Source organism: Amblyomma mixtum, chromosome 4 (assembly GCF_055824585.1).
Source record: "Amblyomma mixtum isolate Tamu chromosome 4, ASM5582458v1, whole genome shotgun sequence".
Classification (NCBI taxonomy): Eukaryota; Metazoa; Arthropoda; class Arachnida; order Ixodida; family Ixodidae; genus Amblyomma; species Amblyomma mixtum.
The window spans coordinates 94,860,221-94,879,440 of record NC_143015.1 but is presented as its reverse complement, the minus strand read 5'-3'; the positions used below and the strand labels follow the sequence as shown (position 1 = coordinate 94,879,440).

The window sequence follows — 19,220 nt, the reverse complement described above, 5'->3', positions numbered from 1 at the left end:
CTAATCCGGCAATGAATTCTGAATCATTTGTTTCCTGTTGTTGGGGCAAGCCTGAGATATCTTCACTGACAGCGACGCAACATGGCAGCTCCTTGCGCCATCGTGTAGGTTTGAATTTTTGCAGGACCTATTTTTTACACTGCGCGATGTTTTAATGCGACAGTATTAAAAACCTAATCGTGGGAAAAAGTGGTGAGGTTTTAACGTAGTTAAACCGAGTAGACGCATTTGTTTAGCCTGATTGGCTCATGGTTTGCTTTGCGGGGTATAGTCGGCCCTCCTGGTGACATTGTACTCAGGTTAAGCTTTGACTTAAAGGGACTGAACACTGAACTTTAAGGACCCAGTTTTTTTTTCGGCGCAACTGAAAGCTTGTGGTGTAATGTGCTGTATTCCGCAACGGTTTTATGAAAATACTATAGCAAATTTTTACCAAGAATTTTTAAACCAGTGCATGCGACTGTGACAGGGGCGCGACTCGGGCACGGGCGTTTCGGTCCTAGAAGCCTGCTATGTTGCACCTCTACTTCTGGCACCTCGCTGCAACTCTGCAACTTCTAGACGGTGGTGACTCCGGACAGAGAAATGACCGACACCAGCAACCTACCGCGCTCAGCCGACCTTCCGCCTGACGCTACCTCGAGCACAAGGGACGTTGCAGCAATTCAGCTCCACCTGCCATCGTTCAAGTGTGGTTCCCCAGGTGGAAGCCACCTTCCATCTCCACCGTGTCATTTCTCGGTTTCACCACCTACTTTCCAGTCTGTCTCCTGAGGTGGCTCACGAAGTCGCAGACGTCATCTCTGGACCTTTGGGCGATGTCCCATACCAGCGCCTCAAGCAGAACATCCTGGACCGCACGATAGTGTCCGAGAGCGCGCGTCTTCAGCATCTGGTCATCAGCGAAGAGCTTGGAGATCGTCGCCCTCCCCGCTGCTCACTAGCAGGTGGCAGCTCCTGGGAGAAAGCAACGGGGACTCCAACGGTGCTTTGTTGAGGGAGCTTTTCCTGCAGCGCTTGCCGCGGTCCACCCGCCTCGTCTTGGATGCTGCAGGGTACTTTCCCCTCGATCGCCTCGCCCAGTAAGCTCATCAAGACCACGACACGCATTTTCCTTCTGTCGCCGCCTTCACTTCCACACCGGAGTCCTCTACCATGTCTCGGTTAGAGGACAGGACCGACCAGCTCGCCATTTCTCTCGACGCCCTGCGGACGTCCTCACATGGCCAGTGCTGTTCCTCCCCGTGTCCTGGCCGCCGTTCTGCTTCCCCGAGCAACCCGTGTTCGCGCCGGTCTTCCACCTCCCCTCTGTTCTGGTATCATCGCACTTTCCAGCATCGTGCCCGCCGGTGCACTTCCCCATGCAACTGGTCGGGAAACGCGATGTGAGATCGCTGACGGTGGCATGTGACCTCGCCTTTCAACCCGGTTGCCTTTTGTTAGTCATGGAGCGCATATCTGGCCTGCGGTTACTCGTCGACATGGGTGCTGTGGTCAGCGTACTGCCGGCCTCCATGTCAGACGGCACTTCTAAGTCAACTGGACCGCCTTTTCGTGCGGCGAACTCTTCCTCCATGCAACGTAAGTTCTGCGGCCCCTCACTCTCAGACACTGGCCTGCGGCGCACTTTCCGGTCGGTCTTCATCGTAGCCGACGTCTATCAGCCCATCCTCGCCTCCCACTTTGACTCATTTCAACCTGGACGTCAGCATGCGCCGCCATCGGCTCATCGACAGCAAGACGCGCCTTTCCATCGCTGGCGTTATGTCGGCTGTCGGTCCCACTGGCATCCGCACGCTGATTCCGTTGTGCCCGTACGCTTAAGTACTGGAAGACTTTCCTGAGGTCAGGAAAGCCTGCAGTCTAAACCAGACACCCAGCCACAGCTTAACCCACCACATTGTTACGCCTGGTCCGCCCGTCGCAGCACGACCACGCCGTCTCTGGTGAGCGTCTGGCGGATGCTGAAAGGAAATTAGAGCACATGCTCTAGCTGGGTATAATACGACCTTCATCCAGCACTTGGGCCTCACCCCTCCATCTGGTGCGTAGGAAAAACCAGGAGACTGGCGGAGGCTACCGGGCGCTCAACGCTCACACGGTCCACAATAGCTATGCCCTTTCTCACGTCCAAAATTTCACCATCAACCTGGAAGGATGCAAGATCTTTAGCAAAGTCGGTCTTGTACAGGCATATCAAGAAATCCCCGTCTAGCCAACCGATATACCGAAGACGGCCATCACTACACCTTTCGGCCTGTTTGAGTACGTGCGCGTGCCCTTTGGGCTCCACAACACAGATCAGACTTTCCAACGATTTATTGCCGAGGTGACGCTCTGACTACCGGCTGTATTTACCTATGCATTGATGACAGTGGTAAGCAGCACACCACAAGAATTTTTCTCGGCGCTTTATTCCGTTCTGCGCCGATCTTCTGCACTTTGTGGCTGACCTTCGCCCAACCAAGAGCTCCTCAACCGCACTTTCCTGGTCACCCGATGCTTTCACGGCCGTTGAGCAAGCCTTTGCTGATTGTGTCCTTCTCATTCACGCGGGAACTGACGTGGTCACTGGCATCATGGGGATGATTCCAACGTGGCCATCGGGGCCGTTCTGCCGCAGCAAATCAACTCCGAGTGGCACCCGCTGAGTTTCTTCTCTCGGAAGCTCCACGTGCTGAGACCTGCTACAGCGCTTTTATCCATGGAGATGCTCGCCATCTACTCCACCATCCAGCACCTCCAACATTTATTGGAGGGCGTCTGGCCTGTGTGTTCCGTACGAGCTCTTCCAAGCACGTCGCCGGAGAACTCCGTTACCTGGCCTATATATAGGAGTCTATAACGAAAATCCGCCACATCAAAGGCACCGACAAAGAGGCCGCTGACTCTCACGCTTCACCTCCGTTGGCATTTCTCCATCGGCTGTGGACTGGGAGTGACTGGCCTGGGCGCAGAGAGAACAGCCTGAGCTGCAAGCCCTGCGTGACCACCCGCGTTCCCTGTGGCTGCAGCTGGTACCTCATCCGGTGTGCCCAAATCGATCTGGTGTGACATGTCAACGGCCCTACCTCACTATTTCACTCCAGATACCTTTCGTCGAGCGGTTTTCTAATCGCTTCATGACATCTGCCATCCCAGCATCCGAGCCACGCAGCGCCTCGTTACCCAGTGGTACGTCTGGCCGAGTATCAACACTGATGTTCGCCAATGGGCCCACTCGTGCCTTGCTTACTAGACCGCCAAAATGACCCGCCACAAGAATACACCCATCCAATCTTTCTTTACACTTGGCTGTCAATTTGTCCACGTACACCTTGACTTGGTTGGACCGCTTCCTCCCTGTGGCACTGGCACTAAGCTGTGGCACTAAGCACAGCCGTGCCACAGCATACCATCCCTGTGCCAACGGCATGGTTAAGCGGCTCCACCGGCGGCTTCAAGGCTGCCCTCACTGCGCGCCTGAACCGCGAGCACTGGGTCAGTCATCTGCCTATGGTGCTTGTCCTACGAACCGTCTTTCGTCGTGACCTTGGCTGTTTAGCGGCCGAACTCATCTTCGGTGCTTCCCGCCGCGGTGGCTCAGTGGTTACAGCACTCGGCTGCTGGCCCGAAAGACGCGGGCTTGATCCCGGCCGCGGCGACTGAATTTCGATGAAGACGAAATTCTAGAAGCCCGTGTGCTGTGCGATGTCAGTGCACGTTAAAGAACCCCAGGTGGTCGAAATTTCCGGAGCCCTTCACTATACGGCGTCCCTCATAGCCTGAGTTGCTTTGGGACGTTAAACCCCAATAAACCAAACCAATCATCTTCGGTGCACCCCTGCGGCTTCCCGGAAATTTGTTCGTTCCTTCTGGTCCCTCGGTACCGCCTCTGCAGTGCCTCCAACGCTTACAAACCGCATTCGACGTCTGTACTCGACCCCGCCTCGATCTTCCGATCATCGCATCTTCGTGCACCCAGACCTTGCGTCTTCGAAGCACGTTGTTCTCCGGCGAGACGCTCGCCGCGGTGGCTCAGCGGTTATGGTGCTCGGCTGCTGACCCAAAAGACGCGGGTTCGATCCTGGCCGCGGCGGCTAGAATTTCTTTGGAGGAGAAATTCTAGAGGCCCGTGTGCTGTGCAATGTCAGTGCACGTTAAAGAACCCCAGGTGGTCGAAATTTCCGGAGCCCTCCACTACGGCGTCTCTCATAGCCTTAGTCGCTTTGGGACGTTAAACCCCATAAACCATAACCGTAAAGGTGCCGCTTACATCCTCTTATGACGGGCCGTACCGCTTCCTCCACAAGGCGCCCAAATCCACGACCGTCCTCCTAAACGTTCGCGAGGAAGTGGTCCCGTTAGATCGTCTCAATCGAGACACTACTCACGGAGATCCCTGGGAAGTGGTTGGCGTATCCACCGATCTTCCTGCCGCCAAGACTGCCCCATTTCTCCTCCATCGGCGGCCCTGTAGCGCCCACCGATACCACAACGCGGTGACGCTTAGTTCTGTGCTTCCAGCAATACCTCTTTTGCAAATAGTACAATAAATGTTTTACACCATCACCCAGCTGATTCCTTGGTGTCAGCTACCCATTGCGGCAGGTGATGAAAATAGAGATGCGCGTACCCGGGGTGCAAACGGGGCACAGTGAGTTCGGTCTTAGAAGTCTGCTAGGTTGCACCTCTAGTTTTGGCACTCCGCTGCAACACCGCAATTCCCCGACAACATAACATGCAGCTGCGCGTAGAAAACGTGAACTTACTATACAACTTGGCACAGTTCTGTCAAAACAATTCTTTAGGCCGTATATGCACTTGTCCATTGAAATCGCACAGTACTTTTTCTGAGGGGCCATTAGAACATCTATCCGTACAACTGTTATGAAGGAAACCGAAACCACAGTAGAGATGGAAAGGTCTCGAGCCGGAGCCACCATATAAAGGCTAGGTTCTGGCTCATGCTCGACACCCTCTCGTAACAATATAGTCAGTCATCCTTTGCCGCCGGTGCCATCAGCTTAACGTGTTCACATTTTCGTCGAACTATAATTTTAGTAAGCAAATACTAAGGCTTCGTCTCCAAAAAAAAAAAAAACTTTGAGTGTCTGAAGCCTGCTAGACCTGCAGAAAGAACATAAAAAAAACAAATTGGAGGGCACTTAAGCTTCGCCTTTAGGAGCGGAAGGCGACAGCGTCTTGCAGAGCTGCCAGAGTGTCCACGGAACGCCATTGCCCGTTCGGCGCACCCAACGCGGTGGCTCAGTGGTTAAGGCGCTCGTCTGCTTAAGCTTCGCTTTTTGGAGTGGAACGCGACAGCATGTTGCAGTGCTGCCAGGGAGTCCACGGAACTCAGTTGTTAAGGCGCTCGCCGACCCGCCGCGGTGGCTCGGTGGTTAAGGCGCTCGTATACCGAGCCGGCGTACCCGGGTTCGAACACGACTGCGGCGGCCGCGTTTCGATGGAGGCGGGACGCGAAAGGCGCCCGTGTGCTGTGCGATGTCAGTGCACGTTAAAATAAAAATTTGGTAAATTGGTTTTTAAGGAAAGGAAATGGCGCGGTATCTGTCTCGCATATCTCGGTGGACACCTGAACCGCGCCGTAAGGGAAGGGAGGAAGGTAAGAGAAAGAGGTGCCGTAGTGAAGGTTTCCGGAATAATTTCGACCACCTGGGGATCTTTAATGTGCACTGACATCGCATAGCACGCGGGCGCCTCTTGCGTTTCGCCTCCATCGAAACGCGGCCGCCGCGGTCGGGTTCGAACCCGGGTACTCCGGCTCGGTAGACGAGCGCCTTACCACTGAGCCAATACGACGGGTCACTTTAAAAATCTCCAGGTGGTCCAATTTTACCCTCTGCTTTCCAAGCTTCCGCTCCATCCAGGTGTTCGCCGAGATGTGTGAGGCAGATATTTCCTTTCCTCAAAAACCAATTTACCAATTTTACCTTCTGCTTCCCAAGCTCCCGCTCCATTGGTCTCACAGCTTAAAGCGCGACTAAGGTGTCCACTGCTGGTTACAACGGACAACGGCGACGGCGACGCCGCGAAACGCAGAAGCGGGCGCCAAAGATCTTCGCTCTAAAATTTCTACCACTTTAAAAATCCCCAGATGGTCGAAATTTTAGAGCGCCCGGATGGCTCGAAGACCGCCCTGCCATTTCTGCGCCTCCCCATGTCTCATGCGGTCGGGAGCACCATATGGCCAATTTTGGTGGGCTGTGGCCTTGCCCTTGCCCACCGGCATGTGAATGGCATGTGGATCTTGATATTTGCTCGGCTTGGGTGCACACGCAGTCTTTGGTTTGTTTTGTTTGCTTTTCATTTTTATGTTTTTATTCTTATTTGTTTTCAATTTTCTTCTTTCTTTCTTCTAGCTGTTATATTTTTCATGTTTTAATTGTTTGTTTATTTTTAAATTTGCTAATTGTTTCTTTGTTTTTACCTGCCTTTTGGTCATTTAATTGATTCTCTTTGCTATTTCCTTTCTTTCTATGTACCGCTTCTGCTTTCTTAAGCCCATTATCTCTTGTTTATTTTTCTCCTTGCTTTCTTGTATCTTCTTCCTTCCTACAGATCTCCTCACCTTCCCTCCTCCTGGCCGCCTGCGAGTCTGTCTGAAGAATCGGGCACGCTGGATTCATTTTCATTTCGTCCTTCTTAATTCTTAATCCTTCAGCTGCGTCTTTCCCTAAAAATCACTTTTGCCCGGCCATAATTTGAGTCTCTTTTTTTATTCTCTTGTAATTGGTTTTCCTTAAATTTTATCTTGGACGTTGGCCCCTTTTATTTTCAATTGGTTCGCCTGCGATAACCTCAGGTTGGGTGCGGGCTTCCTCTCGAATTTTTTAAATTTTATTCAATTTCTGGAGTGTTTTACAATAAAAGGAGGCACCTAAGGAATTCTTATGATTTGCAAGAGCAAGTATAACTGGCTCACTGTGTCGGTGGACACGGCAATCCCGCTGTGAGTAGGCAGGGGCCTACGACTTCAAATTGAGACAGTTATGCGCCTTTCTTTTTCTCGAGGAAAGTTAAGGCGCTTAACTGGCGCCTTGGCTCAGTGGACACCTCAGTCGCGCTCTGAAGTGAGTGGCGGTGGGAAAGCCGGCGGCCTATTACTCCAAGAGGAGTGATGACGTCATTTGCTTCCCGCGTGTAAGCCACGGGTTTCTGATGAAGGCGGCATTTTCGCACAATGAGCCAAGTAATGCTATCGCATTACTTACGCAAAGAATAGGGTTTATTAAGGCGAGAGCCTTTAATGGCTCATACACTCGTGACCAAGACGTGTTAGCAAATTTGTCCGCGTTTCAGATTGGTCGAAATGGTCTTGACGTCACTGCGCGCGAATTTCGACGGCTGTCCACCGAAATATGTGGGACAGTTACTGCGCAATTTCCTTTCCTCAAATACAGTTTTCGACTGGTGTCCACCGAGATATGTGAGACAGTTACTGTGTAATTTCCTTTCCTCAAATACAATTTTCATTTCCTTCATTACGGCCTCTCTTTCTCCTTTCATGAAACTCCACTTCGTCCTTTCCTGTACGGTGCGGTTCAGGTGTCCACCGAGATTGCAGAGAATTACAGAGCCATTTCCTTTCCTCAAAAAAATTGGCTGAGGCTTGGTTAAGCCCGGTAATTGCGAAAGCAATTTCCCCTGGCTGCGCCTAGGTTGGCTGGTGGTGTGTCTTGGTGGTGCTCTTAGTAAGGGTTATGTTATCAAAGTTAGTTAATGACGCTTAAGCTTCGCCTTTAGGAGTGGAACGCGACAGCGTGCCGTAGCGCTGCCAGGCAGTCCACGGAACGCCACCACCCGTTCGGCGCGATGCCTTGCCCCTTGAACGCGACGCTTTTTGAGGAAAGGAAATTACGCAGTAATTCTCTGTCATTTCGGTGGACACCCGAACAGCACCGTACAGGAAGGGAGGAACGCCAGCACCCGTTCAGTACGATGCCTTGCCCTTTGAACGCAAGGCTAGAGCCCTTGCTGCGCCTGGTTTGGCTGGTCACGTAGAGCGAGCGCGTCCCCCACGGCAGCGGCGCGTGGAGGATTCGCTGGGACGAGCGCGACGAGCTGAGTTGGGGCCCCGCTTTTCCACAGCTGGTATGACGTCACGTACAGCGAGCGCCCCTCGCGGCAGCGGCGCGCAGCTGCGGCATGGAGGATTCGCTGGGACGATCGCGACGAGTCTAGGAGGTATTGGTTGGGGCCCCGCTTTTCCACAGCTGGTATGACGTCACGTACAGCGAGCGCCCCTCGCGGCAGCGTCGCGCAGCTGCGGCATGGAGGATTCGCTGGGACGATCGCGACGAGGCGAGTTGGGGCCCCGCTTTTTCACAGCTGGTATGACGTCACGTACAGCGAGCGCCCCTCACGGCAGCGCCGCGCAGCTGCGGCGTGAAGGATTCGCTGGGACGATCGCGACGAGCCGAGTTGGGGCCCTGCTTTTCCACAGCTGGTATGACGTCACACATAGGTCACGCTAAAGGTCAATGGTGGATTCTCCGGGACGACGGCCAAGAGGGGAAACTTCGAGCAGTATCGCTTTCGCAATAGAAGCGTTGCGTTCAAAGGGCAAGGTTCAAAGGACACCGCATCGCGCCGAACGGGTGGTGGCGTTCCGTGGACTCCCTGGCAGCGCTACAATACGCTGTCGCGTTCCACTCCTAAAGGTAAACATTAAGCGTCATTAATTGGCAGTTAATTAATGCACCAATAGAATATGAACTGAACAATCGCGTACCAGAATGCAGCTCTCTGGCTTTCGCCTTTAACCACTTTAGCCGCTAAAGTTCCTCGTACTTTTTGGAGAGACATGGGAGAGGCCTTTGACCTGCAGTTGGCGTTTCAGGATGATGATGATGATGATTAATATGGCCTCCAGTGCGCCGCGCCTGGGCTTTGAACCTTCGGCGTCGCAATCAGATGAGCTTCGCTCGCCACTTCACGAGAGCACTGTGCCATCGCCGCAACTGATCACCCCTCGTACTTAACAGCCACTCTCTCGCGCTGTGCATTGCACATCGCCTTCTTCATCAACTTCCATCCGCGCGCAGGGAATCTAGAGCGTCCTAGTGCCCTCTTAAGGTGCCTTGAGAGCGCCATACCAGTAAGAAGCCCAATATAGATTTTGCCGATGTTTGCGTGAAGCTTGGCCTTGTAACCCTAGGCGCGAACCGAAAGCGAAATGAAACGGAGTATGCTAGAGCAAAAGTAAGCTCAATCGGCTCTAAATGTTTTTAGTAAGATATTTAAGTTCGGGTCACGTGTTCTGAGCGGAATTTATGGTTTGCAGGTATACAGCAAGAAGGGCGCAGCATAGGTAACGTGATGCGCATGCTAAAACTCTTTTCCACAAATACAAAACAATGAAAGCCGATCACATATCCAAGTACAAACTAATAAAAAGTTACACTAGAGCGATACAGGGCAAGTTAGATACACTCCTCTCACTCGCTAATCTCCACAGACAAGAATACGTATACCCTCATCGCCATAACCTGCCTTGGAAAGTTCCTGTCACGCGCACAAGTTATGGCCGCCAGCGCATTGAATACACACTCCCCCACACACTGAATGTCTTCGCAAAGCAAGATATAGACATTGCAGCACTTAACAAAAACGACACAATGCAGTTGTTTGTTAGCGATCGTTAGTGTTACTAGAGACTATTCTTTGATACTTTCTTTTTCATTGTGATTTTTTTCTTGTAAAATTAATAGAAATTAAACTGTTACAGTGCTGTCATTCTTGCCAGGGTGGTTGGAGCTTTGTCAAGCTGTTATTGTGCAACTTTTTCTCCTACCCCCCTTTTCGCCATGTATATTTTATTTTCGTGAAAATAAAACCGATTGATTGATTGATTGATTGATAGTTGTAGATTGATTACGGAGGCATTTTATGGTCAGTCAAGGGTTTACAGAACGGTGCCCCCAGCAGCACAGTTCATCGGCCCAACATTGAAAAGATATTGGCAAAGGTCGTATTGGGCCGATTACAGGTGCTGCCTGGGGCACACACTGCATCGTGAACATTGGGAGCTTATTTCAAGCCAGACAAATAGTACAGCTTCGCTGCGGCGCGAAGCGAAGCACAGAGTCCGCTTACGTAGGCGCGAGCAAACGGCCCCAGTGTTCTGACGCACGGTGCCCGCTGGGCATAGGCATCTTGTGCTTTCGCAGAAGGCTCCGCCGGTGCAGATGCTGTCGCTGGTGCAACCTGCGAGCGACGAAGCGTGGACCCGCGAGGGTGAGCTTCGATTAGCACTTGGGTTTACGCACTGCAAGGTGGATTGGTGCATGATCACAATCTAGAAAGCGTGACAGCCCAAACAGCACAGGCAATCCCCCAATATTGGAAATGTGTGTCCTCATTGTGGCCCTACGTAGGATCGGCTATGCCAATGCATTTCCAGTATTGGGCCAATTAGCTGCGCTACTGGGGTGATCGGCCTATGCTGCTTGGGAAGCGATGTCAGATAGCGACCTGTGCTGTCTAGCACTTGTCGTGAATGGGCCATATAAACGCCGTTTAAGCAAGTGTATACCCTACGGCTGAAGTCATTAAAACATACGGACACTGTCTTTAGTCAACTCATTAATAAGCGAATATCTAACTACATTACGTGTTCGCAATGCGGTTGGATCAAAAACTGCTGATGCCTTTATCGGAAGTGGCTTCAAATCCTTCGTGGTGACGTCACTTTCCTTCAGTCAATAGAAATTACTCTGCGTGGTGACGTCACTTCCCTAGAGTCATCCTGCCGATTATGCCTCGTGGTAAATGCTGTGTGGCGCCCTCCAGGGTCGACACACCAATTTAGGAGACCTTTCTGGACTTGACTGCGCCACTTAGCCAATTTATCGAATGTGGTCGAATAACCATGATGCTGTGGGCGTGGAGCCTTGTGGTTGGTTGTTGCTGTTCGTTGCCTCAATAAAACTGAGAAACGGGCGCGAGCCCGACTTTTTTCCGCTCGGAACTCCGGAATGGTGTTCTTCAATGGCCCTGTCGCCTCGCCTGGCGACTTGGAAGGTGTGAGTACGCCACACCACAGTAAACTGCCACTCTCTCGCGTTGTTGCGTTGCATATCGCCGTCTTCATCCACTTATTGGTTTATTGATTTATTGGTATATTGGGGTTTAACGTCCTAAAGCAACTCAGGCTATGAGGGACACCGTAGTGAAGGACTCCGGCTTCATCCACTTACATCTGTGCGTAAAAGTCACGAAAGAAAACGCACATAACTGGCTGCCTGGGTCGGTGGACTCCTCAGTCGTGCTTTAAGCTAGGTGGCGTTATTGACAGATATCCGCTGCTCGCGTTTGCGTTGACATCGATTTGGGAGAAACACGGCACTGGAGCAATAGGTAACCGGCTTTCTGTGGGTACATTGGCTTTGGCCTTGACGACGTTGTCGACTACTTTGATTTTGAGGAAAGCAAGGTGCATAACGGCTCCCAGGGTCAGTACACACATCAGTCGCACTTTCAGGTAAGTGGCGGTGGGGACCGCCTGCGAAAAACTGCATTTGCACAATATTTCGTGCTTAGCAATGCTAAAGCGCCCACGATGTTTTTTTCGCGTATCAAGCGCAACTATCCGAACTTCATACTCTCCTACGCTAGAATTTTTCTCACGATATAGCCAGTATGTTGAAGTTTCGCTGCCGGAGTGTGTCAGGCAATTCGCACCTTTGGCAAAGCTGCATTGTCCGGCGACCAGCTTCGTTTCACCCGAGCACGCACACTTTTTCAGGAAGCACTGGCGGTTTCTTGTTCCTAGATACTCGCATTCGGCATCCTTAGTGCAAACTGCAAAGAACAAAAGCATGAGTTGAATCAGTTGCTGCTGCACACATTGGAGTGAACTCAACACGCGCAGTTAAAAACCGCCTGGTAATTTGACCATGAGTTTATTAACCATTGATGAAAAATTGGCAGTGGCTTAGCTTGGCTATGCCAGGATATACGTAGCGAAAGCTAAAGCAAGGCTTGGTTAGCCTTGGTTAATTGTCCATACTGCCGCCACAATGGTGGTTGCGGCGCACGCGAGGTCTCCTTTTCAATCCTCCGACATGTTATCAGATACGCGACAAAGCTGGCGAAGCGAGCGGAGGCGAGCGCAACGACGAGGCGCGCGGTGTGACGTCATACGAAATGGTGGCGGTGGCTCCGCGGCGAGGAGCGCGGTGTGACGTCATACCAGATAGCGCGGCGCGCGCGCGGCGTCCGCCAGCTGCGGCGGTTGCTAGGCAACGGCTCAAGGTCGGTCTCTGTGCCTCCTCGGAGCACCGCCGCAGGGAAATCGCAAGTTCATGGCCAATGTAGCTTCCGCTACAATAACATTGGTTGATTTGTCACCGGGTGCTAGCCGACCATGAACTGAGTGAACTGCTGCGATGAGTTTGGTGGCATTCAAACCAAATGGCCGAAGCCCTTCAGCCAATGAAACCAAGCAGTAAATAACTTGGTGCTGAATTAATTTTGTTTAAGTGAGGAACGAGGTCCGGCCTATACGCAGCACATTGGCAGTTATTTGTATAGTAGCTCCTAGATCAATTTTATTGAAGGGGGGTTAGAGAGAGGAGGTACAGCTTGTCACATGGCGATTGATATAGACCAGAATTCAGAGCTACTCTCTCCGTGGTGCGGGCGTTTCTTCGGGGCTGCGGAGCTGTGGCAGCTCCGTGGCCAGCCCCTTCTTGATAGCCTCGATTTACAGCCCTTCGGGCGCAAAAAAGCATTCCCGAGCTGATCGAGCAGCCGTTGACGAGCATACTTCCACAGTGCGGAAGCGTAACAGCATATTTTTGAGTTATCAAAAGGATAAAATTGATGCGTTAATTATGACATTTAGTTTGAAATTCACGTTAATTGTACCGGCGCTGAGCACGCGGTCGCGCTATCACGGTCGTCTCGCTGCTCCATCACAAATTTTTTGGTCAATATCAAGGATTAAGCGTATGGCTAGCACAGAGTTCCAATTCCAATAGAATCTTAATCCTTCGTGCCCCCCCCAACACACAAACCAAATAGGGCTGTGTTGTCGCCTGCTTGGTGGCCCGCCAGTCAGAGAATACAAGTTTTGTGATGCTTTATGCTAGCAGGCGCATAACAGCGTGGTTTTGCTTAATTAATTAAATGTGACAGAGAAGCCAGCTTTCCAGAATTCTGTTGCCCGAAGACGCGTCAGTTTTATTCGGAAGCCCTCGGCGCCAGCGACAGCGTCGCGCCGCCGTTTGCATGGTAAAGTTACTTTGAATGTAATATAATTGTGCTTATTTTTGGGCGTGGTTTAGCTGTGGTTAAACCTGGAGTACCGCGAGAGCTAAGCCGAGCCGCCTACTTATGGATGGTTGAATGGATGGATAGGAGCGCCCCCCTTTGAAACGGGGTGGTGGCAATTGCCACCATGCTCAGCTTTTCTTTATTTTTATAACTGTGCTGTCAATTTTCATTAAGGTCCGCCATCACCTTTACCTACGGTTTCCTACACTTCTCACCTTATGTCACATCTCTGCTTTTCAGCCACCAATCCTCCAATCGCTTTTTGCTAACTTCCACTGCAGATTTATTTACATGACCATTGTTATCTTTGAACTCTAGGGCCTCCGGATGAGTGACTGTGCCTGCATCGACATCCGGATGGATACCATCACATTTGAGTATGAGGTGTTCAATTGTTTCCACAGATCTACCACACACTGCACATGTGTCATCTTCTTCGCTAAATTTCTTTTTGTAGCTGCGCGTTCTAAGACACCCTGACCTAGCTTCAAAAAGTAGGGCACTGCCTCTTGAGTTATCATAGAAAAATTCTTTCCTGATCTGCCTTTTCCAGTATCGATATAGTTCTACACTATGTTTCTTTTCCATTGAATTAATCCAAATTTTAACTTCCGCGTTTTTAACCTGTCGTTTAATGCTCTTTCTTTCTCCGTCCTCATGACCGGCATTCTTACTGTTTATTTTTCTAGTTCTTTTCCGCCACTGTGAGTCAACGCTCTTTCTGTATAAATATTCATATACCTTAGCTGCCCACCTGTTATCGTACAATTTCCTCAGGCGTTCTTCATATAGTATTTTACTTTTAGCTTCCCGTGCTTCGAACGATGCCCAGCCCATATCCCCTTGTACTGCCTCGTTTGTAGTTTTGCCGTGAGCACCTAGTGCTAATCCTCCAACAGCTCTTTCATTTACGTCTAATCTCGACTGAACTTCTGCCCTTAAGAACAGAACCGCATTGCCGAAAGTAAACCCCGCCACCATTATTCCTTTCCAAATACCTCTCAGTACTTCATATTTGTTGTATCCCCATAATGGCCTATGGTTCATTATCCCGGCGTCTCTTCGTCCTTTTGCCCTAAGAGCCTGTTCATGCTTTTCCGGGTATATCTGCCATTCGTTTAGCCATATCCCGAGGTATTTGTATTCGGCCACTTTGGGTATTTCGTGGCCTTGTATTGTAAGCACCTGATCAGTTGTATCGTTAAAAATCATCACACCTGATTTAGTTGCACCAAAACTGAATCCTAGAGCGTCTCCTTCTTCTCCACAGCAATTAACCAAAGTTTGTAAATCTTCCTGGCTATCTGCTAACAGTACAATATCGTCCGCATATATTAAACCCGGGAGTCGCTGCTCAACTACATTTCCGCCTAATCTGTACGACAGATTATAACCTAGATTACTTTCTTCTAGCCTTCTTTCCATATTTATCACATAAAGTATGAACAGCAGCGGTGATAGGGGACAACCTTGCCTTAATCCTTTGTGCACCCCCACAGTTGTGGTACTTTTTTTTCCCTTCCAATGTGATTTCAACTTCATTATCTCGGTAGATTTCCTGTAGAAAATCAATTACCTCATGACCGATACCTAAATCTTTTAATATGGTCCACAGGAGTTCCCTGTTCACGTTATCGTATGCACCGCTTATGTCCACAAAGGCTAAATACGGAGGTCTGTTTTTTCGCCTTACCTATTTCTATGCATTGGGTAAGCACGAACAGGCTATCATCTAAGCGCCTACCCCTTCTGAACCAATTCTGTAGTTCTCTGAGTATCCGATTACCTTCTACCCATGACTGCATTCTCTGTTCTCTATTGTAGCCGCCGCGGTGGCTCAGTGGCTATGGTGCTCGGCTGCTGGCCCGAAAGACGCGGGTTCGATCCCGGCCGCGGCGGCTGAATTTCTTTGGAGGAGAAATTCGAGGCCCGTGTACTGTGCGATGTCAGTGCACGTTAAAGAACCCCAGGTGGTCGAAATTTCCGGAGCCCTCCACTACGGCGTCTCTCATAGCCTTAGTCGCTTTGGGACGTTAAACCCCATAAACCAACTAACCAACCGTTCTCTATTGTGCTGTCCCGTGTTGCCGCCTGACTTGGGGAGATTACCCCATTGTCGTTTTTAAAAGACGCAGCTATAAATGACGTAATGTAGTTCACAGCATCGTCTCCCTCTAAACATTTTCCCTCAGCATCTTTAATCTGTTCCTGCTTTCTTTGATTCGTTTTTCCCAACTAGCTTATATGGTTCCAGAATTTTCTTGGCCCCCTTTATTTGCCTCGCGAACTTCAGCCAGCCATTTCTAAGAGGACTGCTTTATTTTAGCCTGGACTAGCACCTAAACTTGCTGTTTCTTTTGTCGATAAGATTTCCATTTTTCGCCTATTCACTCTTCAGATGACCGCGTCCTCTTTGCTTCTCTGTGTTCCCTTGAAGCCGCCCGTCGTTGTTCGATGGTCTCCTTAGTTTCCTTATTCCACCAGCTTCGTGGCTTCCTCTTTCCTCTTCAGCGGTTTACTCCTTTCACTTGTTTCATTTTTGTAGCGATGAGCAGTTCTAACTCATTATAATCCCACTTTTCCATGGGGCGTTTCTCGATTACTTCTTCTATATCGGTTGCTATTAGCGCTATTTGTTCATCGTTTAATTTTGCGTTGCCTTTTTGACTTCGCTGCATTTCTCCTTTGACTAGGGCTCCCAACTGTAGACTAATACGTTTATGATCCCTTCCTAGGCTGTACTCACCCTCTTCGTCTATTTCCATTATTGCGAGCTTGCTATAGATGCACTGCGACATTAGACAGTAGTCAATGGTTGTCTGCCTGCCTGGGATTCCCAAGTGATTTGTCCCTCACATTTAGTTTCTCTATTGACAATAACTAGGTTGTGCCGCTCACAGAAGTGTAGCATTAACTTCCCGTTACAATCTGTGTATCCATCCAGATCCTCGATGTGGCCATTCATGTCTCCAAGCATAATAATATCAACACCGTCTCCAAACTGCTTTATATCGTCGTTGAGGCACTTAACTAGATCCTTGTTTTCTCGCCTGAATTTGTCCCCGGTCCCTAAATAAACTACCCCTAGCCATGCCCTTTTGCCAGCAATTGTACCTGATACCCCGACATGCTCTTTGCAAGTTGATTTTATTCTTTGCCAATTTGTTCCTTGATGTATCAGCATACCTACTCCTCCTCCCCTCTTCTCCGATGTTGTTCTGTTGCACCCTACAGATGCGACACCTCTCCCCTTCTCCACTCGACGCGGCGCATGCGCACAGCTGTTGCAGCTCGGTTTCGCCGGCGCGCCGCGCCGTCGGCAGCAGCAGCTCCTCCGCACCACGTGACCAAACGGCTCAAGGCCACGGCGCGTGCTGCGCTGAAGGCTCGAAGAGCTGGCGTAGTGTAGCTCTCGCTACAAAAATCTGCTCAAACGGGATCACGCCACCGGCTCGCGCAGTACGAACTCGTTAGCGGCAGCGGCTGCTCCGTCCGGTAGGAGCACTAGTGATAACGCATAATCTACCGCATCAGCCGCACTGATCGTCTATAAGTTTTCTGAAATGGATACTCACTCCTCGCGCAGTATTGCTGTCGTTTGTGGAACTTGTATTCAGGGCCGCACTGGCAGTAGCCGCCGCTACAGTTGCTCTTAAATCTTCGGCAATCCCAGTCAGTAGAACAGATGGTGTTGCCACTGTCTGCATTGGACGCGTCAGGTAACTGCACCGTAATGCCATCTTTGGATTCTTTTCCGATGTTTTGAGCTGTCCCATAGACTTTTATGCCGATTTGAGTTTTTTTCTTGCAGTATCTGTCCTAAAATATCTGTATGAAATTTTTACCGTTGCCTAAGATTTTCGCTCTTCGTTCCAGGTAGCCGAGCGGCCATCGCAAATGTACACACATCCATCTTAACAGGTGTATATCTCAACCGGCATTCCTAGTTATATATGATTCCGGCTCTTTTTTCTAGACGCCCATATAGTGAATGCACAAAGCATAATAAAGAATGGCGGTTCGGGCCGGTCAAAGAGAGGCAAGACTTTTTTTGTGCGAGTTATGGTCGGGTACGGCAAGAGACCGGTAAATGTTATTTTGTTATTAGCAATACATTGCTTAATTTTAAACGAAGTCACTTTAGGATGAAAAACAGTTGGAATGTCAGTGATGCTAACCAAATAGAACAGAGCAGTCTGAACAACAACAGCAGTAGAAACGACAACAGGCGGTGAAAAAAACTGAGCCGTTCCAGATAGCCATAAGAAAAATCAGGGTGGCAGACCGTACCTCCGTTCCAAGCCTCCCTGAAAGAGTCTTGCAGCGCGCAGCGTACCCCAGGATGCGAATTTCCAGTGGGGTAATCAATGGAACTCACATGAAAAGGGCGTGATGATCAGCGTGGCGTCCATCACCACCTGGCCGTTGGTGAGTTCGTACGTGGCTTGCACCGTCACAGTTTTTCCGCCCAAGTCCATGCGAGAGCTGGCGACATTGATTTCCTCTTCACTGGAAGGGCACAATCACCAGTAGCGATTTCAAAACGAGCGCCGGAAAATGCTAACTGTCGAACACTCTTTTCCAACGTGACCGTCGCCATAGCCTTTGCTAAACTGCTGTCTGCAACGTACAGGGTGCGTCAAAAGTTCCCATGCCACAGGGTCTCTCTTCAGCAATATATTATGGCACTTACTACGACTACGAAGCTACCATGGTCTCAGGGGGAGAATAGCTCCTCTCCTACCCTCTAAGGAGATTTTGAGGTTCCGGATTATCGTGGACGCCCTGTTACAGGGTTACAGCAATACGCGTATGGCAACGCCCAAATTTGGCAGGTGTAGAGGAAGACCCTGCCTGCAGAATTTTTGCCCTGCAGTGTTTAGTCTTGGTGCAGTAAATTGGTAAATTGGTTTTTGAGGAAAGGAAATGGCGCAGTATCTGTCTCACATATCTCGGCGGACACCTGAACCGCGCCGCAAGGGAAGGGAGGAAGGTGGGAGTGAAAGAAGAGAGAGAGAAAGAGGTGCCGTAGTGGATGTCTCCGGGATAGTTTCGACCACCTGGGGATCTTTAAAGTGCACTGACATCGCACAGCACACGGGCGCCTCTGCGTTTCGCCTCCATCGAAACGCGGCCGCCGTGGTCGGGTTCGCAGTGCTTACTTCAGGACAAAAAGTAAGGAATGGTTTTTGATGTGTCTTCTGAAAGCAGAAACGAATCTTTCATTCGTATCATTTGACATTGTGGTTTGCACATCTTTTGTATTAGAAATGCTCTTTCCAAGTTAAGGGAAAGCCGCCGGTCACCCCCGGGCTTCTTTTGCAAGCCGCCCACTTCGGCTTCAAAATTCAGGCAGGCGTAATTATTCTCCCATGGTGAATTGATGTCATTATATTTACGTTATACATTATGCAATCAACGTTGCCGTTCACCCGTTTACGGTTTGTGTTCACGTTGCTGTTTTAGCTTTTCTCATGCTACAGCCCTTAGATAAACCTAACGTTTCTCCTGCGTATTTTCATGGGAACGCATAGTACGCTGCCAAGGCGACGTCTCCTCAAGTTTTTGTTCAGAAATTGTTGTCACAGCTGTGGGAGCCGTTACGAGCGAGAGGAACGGGATGTTCTCCCGCATAAGTGGTAAGGTTGGTTGCGGTGGCGACTGAGAGAAGGATGAAAAGGAAAGTGCAGGGGCCTGCCAACTGGCTCAAGCCGAGCCACCACCGCTGCCACGTGCAGATAGAAGAGAGTTGAAAGGTAAGAGGACAGAGTAAAAGACAGATTAAAGACGCGCGTCGCAACAACCGCGTCCGCTGGAACGGACGCTGGCTGAAAAAGCCGCAGCCCGAAGTCTGCAAACCCTCACATAAGTGGTAAGGAATTCCCGCTTCTCTTTATATCTACATTAAAGTCCCCTTCCACCCTGCCACCCTGGCAGGT

General features: G+C 50.3%; 1 protein-coding gene across 1 annotated transcript; it reads right to left on the bottom strand.

Annotated features, from left to right (window-relative positions):
• Window positions 1-1,903: 1,903 nt before the first annotated feature.
• Window positions 1,904-17,772, bottom strand: LOC149347476 (uncharacterized). Its single transcript, XM_089541585.1, has 6 exons — window positions 17,660-17,772; window positions 16,857-16,982; window positions 11,686-11,805; window positions 10,099-10,209; window positions 3,072-3,369; window positions 1,904-1,964 (listed from the first exon to the last, which is right to left on the bottom strand). The coding sequence occupies exons 1-6, from the start codon at window positions 17,757-17,759 to the stop codon at window positions 1,904-1,906; spliced, it is 816 nt and encodes a 271-aa protein (XP_089397711.1). The 5' UTR covers window positions 17,760-17,772.
• Window positions 17,773-19,220: the final 1,448 nt, after the last annotated feature.

Bases quoted from the DNA above. Each gene is read 5' to 3' on its own strand.
- LOC149347476 (XM_089541585.1), bottom strand. From the start codon at position 17,759: ATGGACTTGGGCGGAAAAACTGTGACGGTGCAAGCCACGTACGAACTC. The intron at 3,370-10,098 runs GTAAGCGGACTC...GGCTGTGCTTAG, and splicing joins GGCCGTTTGCTCGCGCCTAC to TGCCACAGCTTAGTGCCAGT. The intron at 1,965-3,071 runs GTAGGGCCGTTG...ATTTCCTTTCAG, and splicing joins ATCTGGAGTGAAATAGTGAG to CATCCGCCAGACGCTCACCA.